Source organism: Lathamus discolor, chromosome 2 (assembly GCF_037157495.1).
Source record: "Lathamus discolor isolate bLatDis1 chromosome 2, bLatDis1.hap1, whole genome shotgun sequence".
NCBI lineage: Eukaryota > Metazoa > Chordata > Aves > Psittaciformes > Psittacidae > Lathamus > Lathamus discolor.
Window position 1 is genome coordinate 110,810,446 of NC_088885.1, and position 15,145 is coordinate 110,825,590.

Below are 15,145 nucleotides of genomic sequence, written 5' to 3' on the forward strand. Positions count from 1 at the left end.
AAAAGCACAAAACATACAGAATGGCAATTCCAGCTTTTAATTTCCTTTTTATTTCCTGAATTTCTACCACTTCATATGAATTTTTCTGCTCTTTTTACGAGAGTTTGACAGAAAAAAGTTAATGGAATCCTTCAGTATTCAGGATATTTGTTTCTTATTTTCCTTGTCCCCAGATGCTGGATGCAAACCAACAATGGGAAATAAAGGAAGCAATAGAGTGGGTCACTAAACCAGATGAGTTTAAACCCCGATGGATTAAGGAGCCAAGTTTTCCAGATGGGACATGCAGCTATTTCAAAGGTTGGACAGTTAATTTTTTTATTTCAGTGATAATACAGTGACTCCAGTCAGTACTGTAGTGCATTGTTGATACTGTACCTTCACATATTGAGAGCTCAGGTTGAACTAGTTATTTAGAGTGCCATTAAGCGTATTTCCTACAGGACCTTGACACAGATTCTGCACCTGTATTCCCTTAAGTTTAAAGAAATAGTTTGCTTCTAAAGAAACCCCAAACATGTGAAAGGACTGTAATGCCTGCATGAGGAAGGCAGCCAACATTTAGTATGAAATGTGAATGAACTTTTTTTTAAAAAATGTGTGGTTTCCAGTGAAACTGGAAATTCAGTTCAGAATTTGTGCTCCCAACACGCACCGTTAAACCCCCAGATGTACTGTATGTGCATTTCTTTACCGCTTCGCACACCCTGCCATGTAATTCTTCACATCGTTTGCAGAGCAGAGAAAGAAGGGGAAAAAAATCAATAAAAAGTTGTATAACGTGTTACATTTTCTATAAAATAAGTAGAAAACAGTATGCTGAATCAAGCCTTATTTTAGCCTTTATGCCACTGAGTAACTCTGTTGGGAATTAGAAAACAGAAGCAAGTCTTGAATTTTTGTTTCCTTGCAGGTCTTAGCACTGCTAGGAATCGGTGTGGCAATCAGAGAACATGTATAACTGCTTTGGGTTTTTTCCTAACTACTACTTGTTTAATGCAACTACTGCATAACTTGTGGAGCTGGTGCCAAAACTCCTTTGCATTTCTCACTAAAGTTGAATACTACCGACGAAAAATAGTTGGTATCTATTTCAGCTATTCCCTATTAGGGTTAACTCCCTTCAGCTTGTCTTCCTGGTTCATTCTTCCCACACACAATTTCCGTGAACAACCTGGAAATACCTAGAGTTTTCCATTATTATGATGAGAGTATCTGCTAAAATTTCATATTGTCACATCACTGAGAAATATGAAAGAATGCATCCATGATCATGATTGCCTGTATGAAATGCAGAGAAGTAAGGTACAAGAATTCCACGCTGCTCCATGGAGCACACTGTACCTCCATGAGACAACCTGGATAACGTCTGTGCAGAACAATGCAGGGTGGACAACGTGGTCTGTAGAGAGCTGCAGGGCTGCTAAAATCAATACCCCCTGTGGTGCAAGGATAATGGTCACAGCTCCTATTTTTCTCTGCGGGTTTGATGCTCAAGCAAGTGTTTTGCTGAGCACAGCAGCTCATGTGTAGACATGACCTTGCACTGGCTGTAAGAAGGAGTGAGGTTTAGAGGGGTGAGGTTCCTGGCTCCTCTTCTTGCATCAACTCTATTTGTGCCCAGCTCTACATCAAAAACCCCATAAAACCATGCTGTTAGCAAGCTGCAGCTCATCCTCTCGGTGGCACCAGCAGCACTGTCAGTGGTGCAGGGAGGGCTGGGGAGCCAGGAGCCGACAGCATGGCTGGCAGGGCATGTCTGGGGGCAGCAGCCAGGGCCAACCGAGAAGGCTGCCAGATGAGCTCATGGTGAGGAGACAGCTCTGAGGACACCATCTGGCCCAGTGACAGGAACCAGGATCGGACACAGCCCAGTGACTGCTGGCCCGTCCATGATCCCAGACCAGGTTGGGCTGGGCCATTAGCCTGCTGTGCAGGGTCTGGATCAGTGATGTCCGTGTCTTGGCACAGTTGCAATGTGAGATGGCCCCTGAAGAACCCCAAAGTCCTCCTGTGAGGGGTTCACTCCGAAGCTTGGGTTTAGTTGTGTTAGTGCTGTGGAAGGGTCAGAGCCCAGAGCCAAGCTCATGTGCCTGGCTCTGGCTTATGGCTTGAGACAGCCAGAGGTAGCTGGCAGGGTGCCACAGGTGTCACTGCTGCGAGGGGCCCGGGTGCTGCGGGCAGAAGCCTCCTGGGCAGGCCTGACCCACCTCCAGGCAGGAGCAGGGTCCGCAGGAGACAGCGGACCCAAGCCCTGGGCAGTGCCCTGGGGACAAGGACAGGGATGGGCTGAGGCGAGGCCAGGCCAGGCAGCAGTGTGTGAGCATGGCTCAGGATCAGGCCTGGTGAGGGGAACCAAGGTCAGGCACGGTGCAGGGGCTGTCCAGGCAGGACATGGCAGAGCAGGGCCATGGTCAAGAGGTCAGGCCAGGATGCTGGTTCATGGCCAGACACATCCACAGCTGTGTCTGCCATGGACCAACAGGTACACCTGCAGTGCAGCCCAGGCACAAACTGAGGCCCATGGGCAGAGAGTGTGGGCCCCAGGTGAGACTGGTCAGAGTGAAACCTGTCAATACACTCAGTGCCCTGTCTGAAATCAGGAGGAATTTGGCGGGTGTGTATGCAGCTATTTTATAAGGCTGAAACCTCTCCTTTCCCCAGGGAAACCCATTGTTAGCATTAGTAACAAGTCACTGCCATCAGCTATATTTAAATACTTTTCACATGAAATATTTTTAATGAGTCCAAGGACCAGAACTAACTCACAGATGTATCATAAATACTGAGGTGTCAATAGACAGGCTGGCACATTTTAGAATACCAGCCTTTAACCTAAACAGTTTTTTATTGCACCCGTCTTTTCGCCAAGCCTTGACACCAAATCTTGACACCAAACGATGTGGATTAACAAATTCTCTGTTCTCCGCAGCAACTGGAGACAACAGTGACAGCATACAACATAGCTTCTCTGCTGCCAGTTCCTCATGCCGAGCCCTTCTATCAACATATTTCATTGTGCTTCTCGCTCTCAGCTGTTGTCTACCAGTAGACAGGACACTTACTTAATTCGATGTCCTAGTGAACATCTATTAGGATATGTTTGAATTACCCATTAGCATAGCTTTGCTTTACAAAGTAAAGGCCAGTCCTGAATACTAGCTTTACTTCATGGTTTGTAACCTTTTTCTTCTTTTTACCATAACATCTGAGAACCACATACAGATTTATGTATTTTATCTACAGAATTCCCCCATGAATAAGGGGATTACTATTATCTGCACTACAAACAGAGAAAATCAGTATGAAACCTGAACTGACTGAACAACTTAGCCAAGCTCCAGATACAAAATCTGTAGCACAGCTAGAAACTGAATCCTGACTATTATCCAAGTGTATCTTGTCTGCAAGGCCATTTCTCATATGGCTGGACTGGCCTCCAGAAGCAGGAATGATTTCCTACATCAGAATCATGGCTATAATGACTTTAGCTGTCTCAAAATGGGAATAGCTGCTCATTCCCACAGGCAAGCACATAGAATCAGAATCATAGAATAGTTAGGGTTGGAAAGGACCTCAAGATCAGCTAGTTCCAACCCCCATGCCATGGGCAGGGACACCTCACACTAAACCATCTCACCCAAAGCTGTGTAGTCCTGAGCATGCTGAAGTGGAGCTAAGACAGTCCAGTCCCCAGTGTACTCCAAGTCCCTGCCTGGGGACATGGTTAGGAACCAGAAGGGGGTGAGTTGGTTCCTGAAGGAGCCTAAATCTTAACAAGATTCTGAGGCAGTCTGTGAATTACCTGGCAGAGCTGCCCAATCAGTTCATGTGAGCATTATATAATGGTTTCACTACAAATTCCATCACCTTTGCATTAAGCTCCAGTCCTTGTCCTGGAATGGAAGAGCCATTTTCATTTGGCATTTTTGCTTCACTTTCATTCAGGCTGTTCAACATCCAGTTAAAGGGCAGTAATTTCCAAACTCATTCCAGTACAACTATGCCATTTTGCACAGAGTATATTTCAGTTCATTGTGTCAGGTGTTGTTCTCATAATAAGTATAAGCTGATTACTTTTAATATTGGCAACATCCTTGAATATCACTTCATCCAAATTCTCATGTGTCTCTCTGGAGACATTCAAAAACCACCTGGATACGTTCCTGTGTAACCTGCTTTAAGTGGCTGTGCCTTGGCAGGGAGGTTGGACTGGATGATCTCCAGAGGTCCTTCCAACCCTAACAATTTTGTGATTCTGTGGATTAAAAAATTTGGGTTTACTGAGACACACGAGGGACACTGCACAAATGTTTGTATGAGTTGCTAGCAGCTCTTGTAAGATGTTAATTTGGGAGACTTCAGGTCTTTTTTCTTTTTCCCCTTACACTGCCAGAACAGTGATATTTAACACAGCTTCTACACACTAAGGCTTTGAGTTCTCTACAAATGCAGGCTGGGATGTGTGAACAAAAACTTGCCTGTGCTGCTGATGGTCCAGAGTAAGGCTCTGCAAAACACAGCAGCAATGAGAAAATCTTTCTCCCTCCACTCTCCAAGCCAGTCTGATTAGTTTCTTCTGCTGTCATGCTTGTGATTTCTGAGCATAAGCTTGCATGCACTGTGTAATTTTTTGTTTCATGTCATGCTCTAGGGCTGCATCTAAGGGCTTTGGATGCCTTGGTTTTGAGCACTGTCTTTCTCTAGTATGGACTTGGGGCTCCCTGTGAATTAGTCCAGCACTTGGTAATATTTGATTATATCCCAGTATTTGAAAGCCTTGAAAGCAGGTTAGTTATACAAAATACTCCTGTAGCAAACTATTATGGTGATTTTTTTTATTATTTTTTTTGTCTTAAAAAAGGTGTTGCTACATGGTGGTCACCACATACTCTTGTCTTAACCTATAAGCCCACCTACCTGTGGGCTACAAAGAAAGTTAGAAGTGTGGATTAAACTTCGAGCAGGTGAAAGTGAACAGTTTGTGGGTTTGATAAATGTATTTGAAACCTGTGCTGCATCCCATGTTCACACTTCACACACAGATGGCAGTCACTATGGTAGCAAACTCGCCAAATCAGATTAAGAGACTATTGAATTTAATGGCTGATCAGGTGGGTGTTCATCTCAAAATTCAGAAACAGTTCCTTCTTTTCTGACCCCTCATCTATCATAACCAGATAACTAATATTCTTTCTGGTAGGGAAGTAAGGCAAATTTTGCAACTTATCATAACATGTCAGAAATAATGTGGGTTAGGAAAGCTTGGCTAAGAAAGCAGATCATAGAGGGAGCTGATATTTGAGCACAGTGGTAAGAAATTTCTATGCTATCTCCAAGTCAACTGAACTGCCTTTGGAAAGCAGGGAAATTGTAAAAGGATGCATTCAAAGGAGGAATGACAGAAGAGCAGAAACTCTTCAAGGCCAAATCATGAGACAGAAAGAGTAGCAGTCAGCCGGACAAACAGCAAGGACTTAAAATGCTATGGATAGGCAGAGCTGGTAAGGAACTCACTTCTAATGCCACCTGAAGAGCTCTTTAAGTCGTCAGCTGGCGCATGCATTGCACAGACAGCTGCTGGGACAGCTTGTTCAGTTATAGCAGTTTACTGACTTTAATAAAGAAACCCCATGCATTTCTCCATGCATTCAAATACATATTGAATATGCTATGTGTCAATATTAACCGTAGATCTATTCACAACTGAATTCCTGGAGAGGAATTTTATAAGGACCGAAGTTACTGGAGAAGTTGTAAGGATAAGGAGAGATGAAAACTGAATTCTGGCAAGATTTAATTAATAAGCTCCAATCCTACAAATACTACTATCTCTTAATTTGTACTGCTCCAGGCTACAAAATTAGTCCACAAGTTTGTGGGATCTGATTTTAAATGACAGCAGACTAACACTACTTGATAACCGCTGTTTAACTACAGGTCTGTCTGATTTATAGCAAATTCGTCATTCATGTAGGGTTAGAAAATAAGTCGATAGAGAGATGTTATGCAGATTGCATTTCAGGCAAGGCATCATTAAGATCTTTCTTCCTGCTGATTCATCTATGAAGACCATGTGAAGTTTATTTTCCCCTGCTAGCTCTCACCCTCTGAAATCCTAAAGTGAAACGGCATTTACCTTTGCTTTCCAACTCTCATTTACTACTGCTATAAACAAACATACTAAAATTAAGTATGCATCATGCCTCCAGAAGATTTTTAAGCTTTATTAAAGATACACTCTTTAGAACATATTTAGAGACTTCTACAACCTTGAAGGAATCATAAGTTCTCATTTTCAGTACTAAATAAAGCATGTAAGTGCTACTCACACACAGTAACTGAATGGCAACAGAGGTGGCCACTGGTAACTGAAACAATGTGTAGAAGATGATCTCACTAACAATTTAAAACTGTACAGCAGGAATAAATAATAATCTGTTCTGTACAACTACAGCTTGGTACTGAAGGCAGAACTCTGTTTCTTTTTCAGTAACAAAATATGTATCTTTTGAAGTATATAAAACCCCCATAACTTTAAAAACAGAGAAAGCTAAATAGCTTAGGTACATTTTCACATTAATAGAAGCTGGTTTATAGCATTAAACGGCCATCTCCATTTTAATAGGTGGATGAGGATTATAATCGTCAATCTGAAAGTCTTCTGCCTTAAAGTCACTGATGTCTTCAACCTTACGAAGAATTCTGAGTTTGGGGAAAGGTCTTGGCTCCCTCTGAAGCTGAAATAAAAGCAAGCTTATTGTATAAAACCAATACTTGAAGGCAGAGATTTTATGTTATACATTAGATCTCAATAATCTCTCAAAACAGATTACACTATGTAGATTTTCCCTCCTTCCCAAGAAGATTTATACTCAAAAGAAAAGAAAACCCACAGCAACAGTTAAATATAATCTACTATTTAGTATTTTGATAGGGAGCAATAGCATAATTTTAAAGTGGATTCCCTGATCATCCAAATGCAAGCATATTCAGTTTGCAGAGCAATTCTGGTGGTTACGGATTAGATTCCTTCCAGAGGAAACTAAATTCCCAGGAAATTCTGACCCAGATGTGTGTCAGATGTGCTGCGGTTTCTTAAAGGAACATTCAGGTCTGACCTGGCAAGTAGTTCTCTGGATGGTTTTGAACCACAAGAATGGTGAGGACATTCAGTGGGAGCTAAATCTGATTTGCTCCTAATGCAACAGATTACTTTGTGAAGAAAAGATAGCCTTATTCAGCAAATTACTAATACTGGTTAACTCTGTGAATTGGTAAGTTATCCTTTTCTGATATCCTATGAAAACATTTTGTGTTTATCTATGTTAGGCAGAGTGGTTTTGTAAGGTTTTGAAACGATGTAGTCAAAAGTAGGGGTGCAAACTCTGGATCTCTAATTTGGTTCTAGAATAGTACACTGATGTACATTTCAGTCATGTTTGTATTGTATTTCTGCTTGCAACCCAAGCTGAACAGAGGTTAAGGTGTTGCAACTATTAGGCTAGAAATAAAAAGAAAACCCAAATATTTGCAAAAGGATATTTAAATAAGATATGTATCAAGATAACTTTGTATTGGGTAAGCATTGTGGAAGACAGAAAGATACAAGAATACAGATGAAGTACTTACTTGAACTTTTAGAGGTTCCACATGATTCAGATATATGTGTGCATCTCCTAACGTGTGTATGAACTCTCCAGGCTGAAGAGAAAGGAGACTACATGTGTTTTTCAAATAGTCAGGTTTCAAGAAAGAAAAACATTACAATGCTCACAGTATTGATTCTTAGCATCCTACATCTAATGTGGAATTGCAGCTTCTGTACTGGGTTATCAAGACAACCTTGCAAGCTTTGAAGGACACTATCTTTCCAGATTAATGCATAATTGATGAGAAACATCATGAAATTTCTACTAGCTTACCAAAAAATTTATCTTTGAAATCCTGCTAGGATTAATAGCTTTGCTACATGTATGGAGCACTGCTGATCTGCTCGCCAAGATGGAAACAGATGGGACAGTGACAACTAGCTTTTCCACTCCACTTCTAATAAGTAGGACTTGCCAAAGCTAGTTTTAAACTAGCTGCCTTGGCCACTACTAAACAATGTAATTTGTGTCAGTGGAAGTGTCAGTCACAGGCTAAACCCCAAAGCACTTATTAAGCATCCAGATGGGTTTTGCAAGCTCCCAAGTGCTGTGACTTAGCAGCCCCTAGGCACCCTAATTTAATTTGGCAAGTTTTATCAGCTATTTTACTGGCCTCTGACCAATGCAGATCAACCCTTAGATATATGATGATAAAACCCACCAAAGGCGTGAGAGGAAGCAGCTCAGAGGCAACAGCTACTTAATGGACATAACGTTAAACTTCACTTTTTTCTGGTACCTTGGCTTAATTTCTTAAGTATGTCTGCAACTGCTGTGAAGTCCAGTTCTTCTCTACGTCACTATTTTAAGTTCCCCTTCATGCTGCTGACAGCAGAAGGGTCAGGCCCAAATGGCCTTGCTAGTATAATTTTTTACATGCTCTAAAGAAAAGGGGTTTTCACTTGTACAAGATTGTGGTGCATTTAAATTACTCCTCCAAATTACAAAATACAGCTCTGGAGTCAGGACAATAGATATCTGAGCACATACTACCACTCTACATAATCATATAAAGTAGAAAATGAAAGAAACACCCAGCTGAAATTATAGCTGGAAGTTAAATGGGCAGAATATCCAAACTGGAACCTTGACAGCAACCACTGAGCTACTGTTTGCTTCCAATAAAAAACACATGCTACAAAATTTAATCACTCACATGTTACTATCTCATAAGGACAAGTACTCAGTTCGGATTTCTAAGAGGTAGACTAGTGGAACAAGTCAGTTTTGACATTCAGTTAGAAAGACCTGGAGGATCTTCTGTCTGCTTGACATGAATTTACGAATTCTTACATTGCTGATGTTAACTGCCAGTACAAACCCGAGACAACTCACATTAAATTCATGAGGCCCTTTCTTACACATCTTTTAGCAAGATTTTTAACAGTATGTTTATTCTAGTTCTTCTTGGACATGAATGACATGAAGAGCCTTAAGTCCCCCACTTCTCAGACAAGATTAAGTAAAATGATTAAATAGCCTACCTTTAGCCCTGTGACATGGGCAATCATATAAGTAAGCAGTGAATAGCTGGCAATATTGAAAGGCACTCCTAGTCCCATATCTCCAGACCTCTGATAGAGTTGGCATGATAATTCACCATTGAGAACATAGAACTGGCAAAGGGCATGGCATGGAGGCAAAGCCATCAGAGAAATATCTAGCAATTGCAGTACAGGAAGAAGAGTAAAAAAAAAAAAAAAAAGGTGTAACAGCATTAGTGTTATAAATGTAGGAGATGCAAAACCTGAAAAAAGCACTTTATGGGACAGCAGAGCAAAAATCCAACTGCACTATCATTTTGTTGCTTCTTCTCTTGTTTACAATCACTTGCTGCCTAAGCAATTAAGTCTCGGTCATGACATATTGTCTCCTGGGCTGTATGACCAGAAAAGTCATAAACAGATATTCCACAGAGCAGATTTATGCCATAACGCTGCACAGCAGTTTAGTTTTACTCACCTCAGTGAGACAGGTGATTTCCCTAATGGAAGACATTAAGGGTAAAATTAAGCACATACCCTAAAGCGACTTCCAACTGCTTCATCTTACTCTCTTCCTATTGCCATGTGCCTTTACCACTTGTTGAGACGTAAAAGTAATGATCAATAAAAAAATAATAATCAGAAAACAAAAGATCTTTTGTGTGTTTATCCACACTTATAAGTGCAAATACTACAATTACAGCTTAGTAAGAAAAACTTGTATCCAGCTATCTCCTTATATCTGACAATATTTAACCTTAAAAATAACAGCAATGGCATGTGGCATCCCCTTTCAGAGACACGAGTCTGCTCTACTTCTGGATGATTTTTTTTGTGCATAGATCTACTGCTGCTGAAGTTAAACATTATTTGGCAGTAACTCTTATTTAGAAGAAATACAGTGAATGGCTACCTAGACAACCTATGTTCAAGGAGATGACTGAAACACAAATAATAGTTTTCTACTTCTACGGTTTTTGTTAAGTTTACAATTTATTATATGGCTAAAAAAACAGACACACTGCTTTGGTATATTCTTTTTTGGTTTCATTTTTTTAACCTTTTTAAAATAATCATTGTTGTCTTTGAACAGAGACTGTATGTCCAAGATGCTGGTAGCCTGGTATATCCCTCACTTTCATGTGAAGAGAAAAACTTTGAAGTAATGGTCTGAAAGTTTTGAGAGTAAGCAAGGACACCAACTGGAACTGACTGTTGACACAGGATTAGAACATAGTTTAGCATAAAGCAAGATAATGTGCAACTGCATTTACTTAAATCTCTGCTGTTCAATACCTTTGGGATTCCAAGCACACATAATGATTCTTCTGTCATCTGGATTGGTTTTGATCATTTCAATCACTTTTTGCAACTGATCAACTCCTTGGTTGGAGTAATCTGAAGAAAGATACCAAATAAGATCTAAGCCAGAGAGATTCAAGTCATGTGTTTTTTTTTTTTAAAGCCCAGCCCACATCCCACTGAAAAGTGATACCCAAACAACAACCTCTGAAGATTTTACTGTGACTCTGAAAGTGACTGAATTTATCAGTTGGCACCCTTCAAACGTAAGCTATTCTTGGTCTTCCTTAGCATACTCTAAGGCTTGTGAAATTTTCATGATGGTATTTTCATATGTTCCCTGTTTCTTTTGTGTGCTTTGAGTACCTTTAGCACCCACCAAAATAGGACCATTCCTATTTAGAACATTTTATTCCAAGCCTCAATAACTTGACATTTTTTAAGACCAAATAAGAAGCCTGCATAAACACATCGCAGGAGACAAAAGCTGCAATACAAAAAAATTAGCTGGACAAAGTATTTTACTTTATCATTCATGATGACTTCTTACCTAGATAGGACAAAAGCTGTATTGGAATGGGCAAGGTATTACTACTTAGTTATTTATAGTATTTAAACTGATTTGCTCAATGCATTTCTGGATTAAGATGTCTTTCTAGATTTTATGTGTCTGCTACAGTGCTCTTTCTTTCAAAAAGTAAAAACCAAAACAATATGCCCAGACCAGTAACGTGGGGTGCTGGCATCCTTTGCATGCTCAAAAGGAGGAAGTTCTTGGCAGATGAATAAACACCTTCATCTAGCACTTACAAGGTCATGTGTGAAAACTAAATAGCATAGCATTCCATAGCATTTAGTGCCAGAAGGGAACTTTAATCATGTATTGCACAGGATATTACACTTCACCTGATGACGTTTGCAGGCTGATTTTTAGGTTCAATACCAGTTATGCAAGAAACTCACTGAAATTAACTGAACCTTACAATGGATTCCAGAATAACAGTCATTAGTTGTTACTCATTGTTCTGAGTCATGCCAGTGAATCAGCATGGCTGGTAACTAACTTTTTCTAGTAACTCCTATAGCAAAGCAACACCAAATAACAGTCACAGGGAGACCCAAGCTGCAACAAAGGATGCTAATACTCAATTAGCATCTCAGGGAACTTTTCTGCCAGCAATACTGTGCCAAAGCCTTGTCAAATGGTTATGTTGGCTTCTGAAGCTAATTACATATCCACTGGTAATGCAACCTAAGGAAATCTATTAGTAATGAAACCTATGGGAATTTATGTTGTTCGTTTTTTCCACATTATGTTATGCCTCAGACCTTTTATGTTTGGGAATGCGATATGTTTTAGTAACTTTGTTAGATATGTCAGTTCACAATTTGCATCATTTGTGTTAGTACAGAACTGTCTTCTGCCAGCAGTCGACATGCCAGTACGTCTAACATCTGTAACTTATGTGAACTTTGAGACTATACTGAAAACCCAACAGGAAAAAATATAACTAACCATGTTGTTAATCTGAGTTAAAAATCACACAAACCAGATAGGGAACGTTTATTTTTGACTGTTTTTTTTAACAGCAGTCCTATAAACATTTCGTATATCCTCTCCTTCAGTGAGTTAGAAGAGTCAAGACACTTCTGAGTAAGTTTAATGAGCCACTTCCACTGAAAATAACACCAATAGGTACCACTCACATCATAACTTGCTACAGCTATTCTGTCCATAGCATCATCAGCTATGGATACATCCTAGTTTGTTCCAGCTGCAGAATGGAAAAATCTTAGTTTCAGACTCTCCAATGAATGTCGTGCACAAATGTCAGTTCTTGCCAGCACAATTTATCATGGAAATTCAGACCCTGCATTGGTATTCAGAGATGGCAGCCTGTGTTCCACTGCTACCAGATGGAGCTAGCTCACATCTCTCGACTGCAATAGACACACATCCTTCCAGCTATCAGTGACCATACATGCTGTAGATTGAAGTAAAAAAAGGAGCGTATGCCTTGTGACTGATCTGTGCCACAAATGCCAAACTACAATATACAAAGCTACATCTTTCAGGATAACTAGACTGAGTTAAAAAAAAAAATAAATTAGCCAGAATAAATACTGTTGGAGAAGGGCATCAATTCACACTGTGAACAGTCCCTTTAACCACAGTCCACTCCACCCAGGCCTCTGGAACTGATGTGTCACAGTTGTCTCACTAAGCAATCAAGACTTTACTTGTATGTAATTACCTGTGTGCATATCTTTATATTCTGCTCCAAAGTGCCTCCACTGGAAACCGTAAACTGGTCCCAAATCCCCCTCCTCTCTGGTACTGAAACCCTGCTTATCCAGGAACTCGCGTGACCCATTAGCATCCCAAATCTTCACACCTTTTGCAGAGAGCTCTTTGGCATTTGTAGAACCCTACAAAACACAGACAGTAAGAAGTCCATCTCCTAATTCCAACACAAAGGACATGACTTGAAACATCTGTATTCAGCTGTGCTTGTCTATAGTATTTCTCCACTTATAAAGGATGGACAGTCTGATTTATGCACGGGGTGAGGATACTGCACAACAGAATAAAATTTAGGAGCAACATACTAGGATGAAATTTGAAGTGCCATGCTTATGTTTAACTTGGGATTCTTCTAATTTTGTGAATGTACAAACAGTACAGCCTCAAGGTCAACTCTTAATGCACATCTGAGGACAACAAAATTTTACTGTACAGGTGGATGAAAAAAGACAAAAAACTTTATGGCCTCAAGTTGCTTTGCCAAGATATCTACAATGAGCTTAAGGTCTTAAAAATCCCTTTATCAAAATGACAAAAATGACACAAACAACAAAATGACCCTCAGTAATTTCACTGGCTTCTGCAACACTCCAAGTCAGTGCGTCCAAGTCAGCAGACTCAAAAATCCAACGCAAGAAAGCGTTCTGTTTTGGGGAGTGTCTAGTCTTTTATATTTTTAAGAATGTGAATGTGTATTTGAGTCCTGCTGTCTAGTGAATGGTTTGACAGACCTTCCTGTACCTGCACAATGCCACGACATATAAAGGAACACTTACCTCATAATGTATTATCTACCATTGAATTTTAATACTCTCAATACGGCTATTAGCTCTATTAGATCTCAGGTTTTTGCTACTAAAAAGCATAGTGTTTAAATGAGCCTTATGTTTCACCTTTGGTTCTGCACTGCTTATTTCTGTTCAAATCAATACAAGCTATCTCGGTATTAAAAAGCAGATCATTAAGCTGCCTACAGTCTACTTCATATTACTATTTCTTATTCAAACACTAATAAAAGACTGTACTAGGCTTTGTAACTGTGGGATATAGTCAGATCAGCAAAAGAACTCTCTATTTCACACTACTTCCCTTAAAAAGAAATAGCAGAAAAACTCTCCTGACTGGTAACAATGCAATAGTCTCCACTAAAATTCACAGAATGTTTTGAAGATAATGGACTACCACGTGTAGTCAAAATATTATTTGGCTGCATTTCTGCTCTGTTGTATAAATGGAAACATCTGCAGTTACCCCAAATTCCTTAATTCACACTAGTCCGTTCTGTTAATACCACCCTCAGGCACACCACCCACAGAGACATGCCAATACTGAACCTTGATGAACCATAGCAGCTCCTCCAGCACTCCTTTCCAGAATACCCTCTTTGTTGTCAGCAGTGGAAACTGATCTGAAAAACAGTTGTCAGAGTGTAAGAGAGTGTCAGAGCAAACAGCCATTCATAAGGAAGGGTGAACCGACCTTGGTTTTTATCCACATAGAGCATAATGCCACCATCTGACATGCAGAGGTTTGGATGTGAAATAAGAAGCTGGAAAAGACTGTGTAATTCTCATATTCAGATCAAGGAAGGCAAGAACCTGACTTTCATTTTCCTGGACAACGGGGGAAGATGAATTACCCGTGGAGACTTGAATAACTCTTACTGAGAGGGCGCCACGGTGCAGCATAAGGATGTATGCGTAGGCATTCACAAGGGAAAGGGGAGGCTTAAGAGAAGATCGTTGGCAAATCTATTTCACAACCATCCTTCCTAGTATGTTTTAATGGTAGGAAGGACCAGGACAGGCTTTCCCAAGATCTAACCCGTTTGTTCTTCAGGTAAGGGCTATGGGGCAGGGCATGGCCAGGCCGGGCCGTTAGGCAAAGCGGGGAGAGGAGTGCGAGCTGCCGCAGGCTGGCAGGCGGGGAGAGGGCGAAGGAGCTGACAGGACGGGCCGAAACCCCTCTACAGCCCCTGCAGCGTGTCCGAGCCCAGGCCCCGAATGGGGGAAAGCACCGCCCTCAGCGGGCGAGCGGGGGACAGCCCTGGGGAGAAGATGGCGTCCCGCGCCGGGCAGGGGTAGGGGCGTCCCGCGGGTCCCGGCGGTGCCGACCTCTCAGGCTGTACCGCGCCTGCATGCCGAAGATGGAGATGGTGCCGGTGCCGGTGCGATCCTCCTTGCGGTGGCCGTGCTGCAGGATGTGCCGGACCTGCCTCAGGTACTGCTGCTCGCCGAGCTCCCCCTCGGCAGGCATGTCGGCCGAGGAACACGCCGAGAGGCCCGCTCCGGGATGGGATGGATGTGCTCCAGCTGCCCTGCTGTCCTGCTACCGCCAGCCGCTTCTCCTAACCCGCCAACTACCTGCTCTTCCCGCCAAGCAGCGCAAGAAGGGCGGGCAGA

The 15,145-nt window shown here is 41.4% G+C and overlaps 1 protein-coding gene across 1 annotated transcript; it reads right to left on the reverse strand.

Annotated features, from left to right (window-relative positions):
- Positions 1-6,207: 6,207 nt before the first annotated feature.
- TYMS (thymidylate synthetase) lies at positions 6,208-15,143 on the reverse strand. The gene is made up of 7 exons (XM_065668087.1): positions 14,858-15,143; positions 14,078-14,151; positions 12,694-12,868; positions 10,433-10,534; positions 9,137-9,312; positions 7,633-7,704; positions 6,208-6,740 (listed from the first exon to the last, which is right to left on the reverse strand). Exons 1-7 carry the CDS (start codon positions 14,997-14,999, stop codon positions 6,603-6,605), a joined length of 879 nt encoding a protein of 292 aa, XP_065524159.1. The 5' UTR covers positions 15,000-15,143; the 3' UTR covers positions 6,208-6,602.
- Positions 15,144-15,145: the final 2 nt, after the last annotated feature.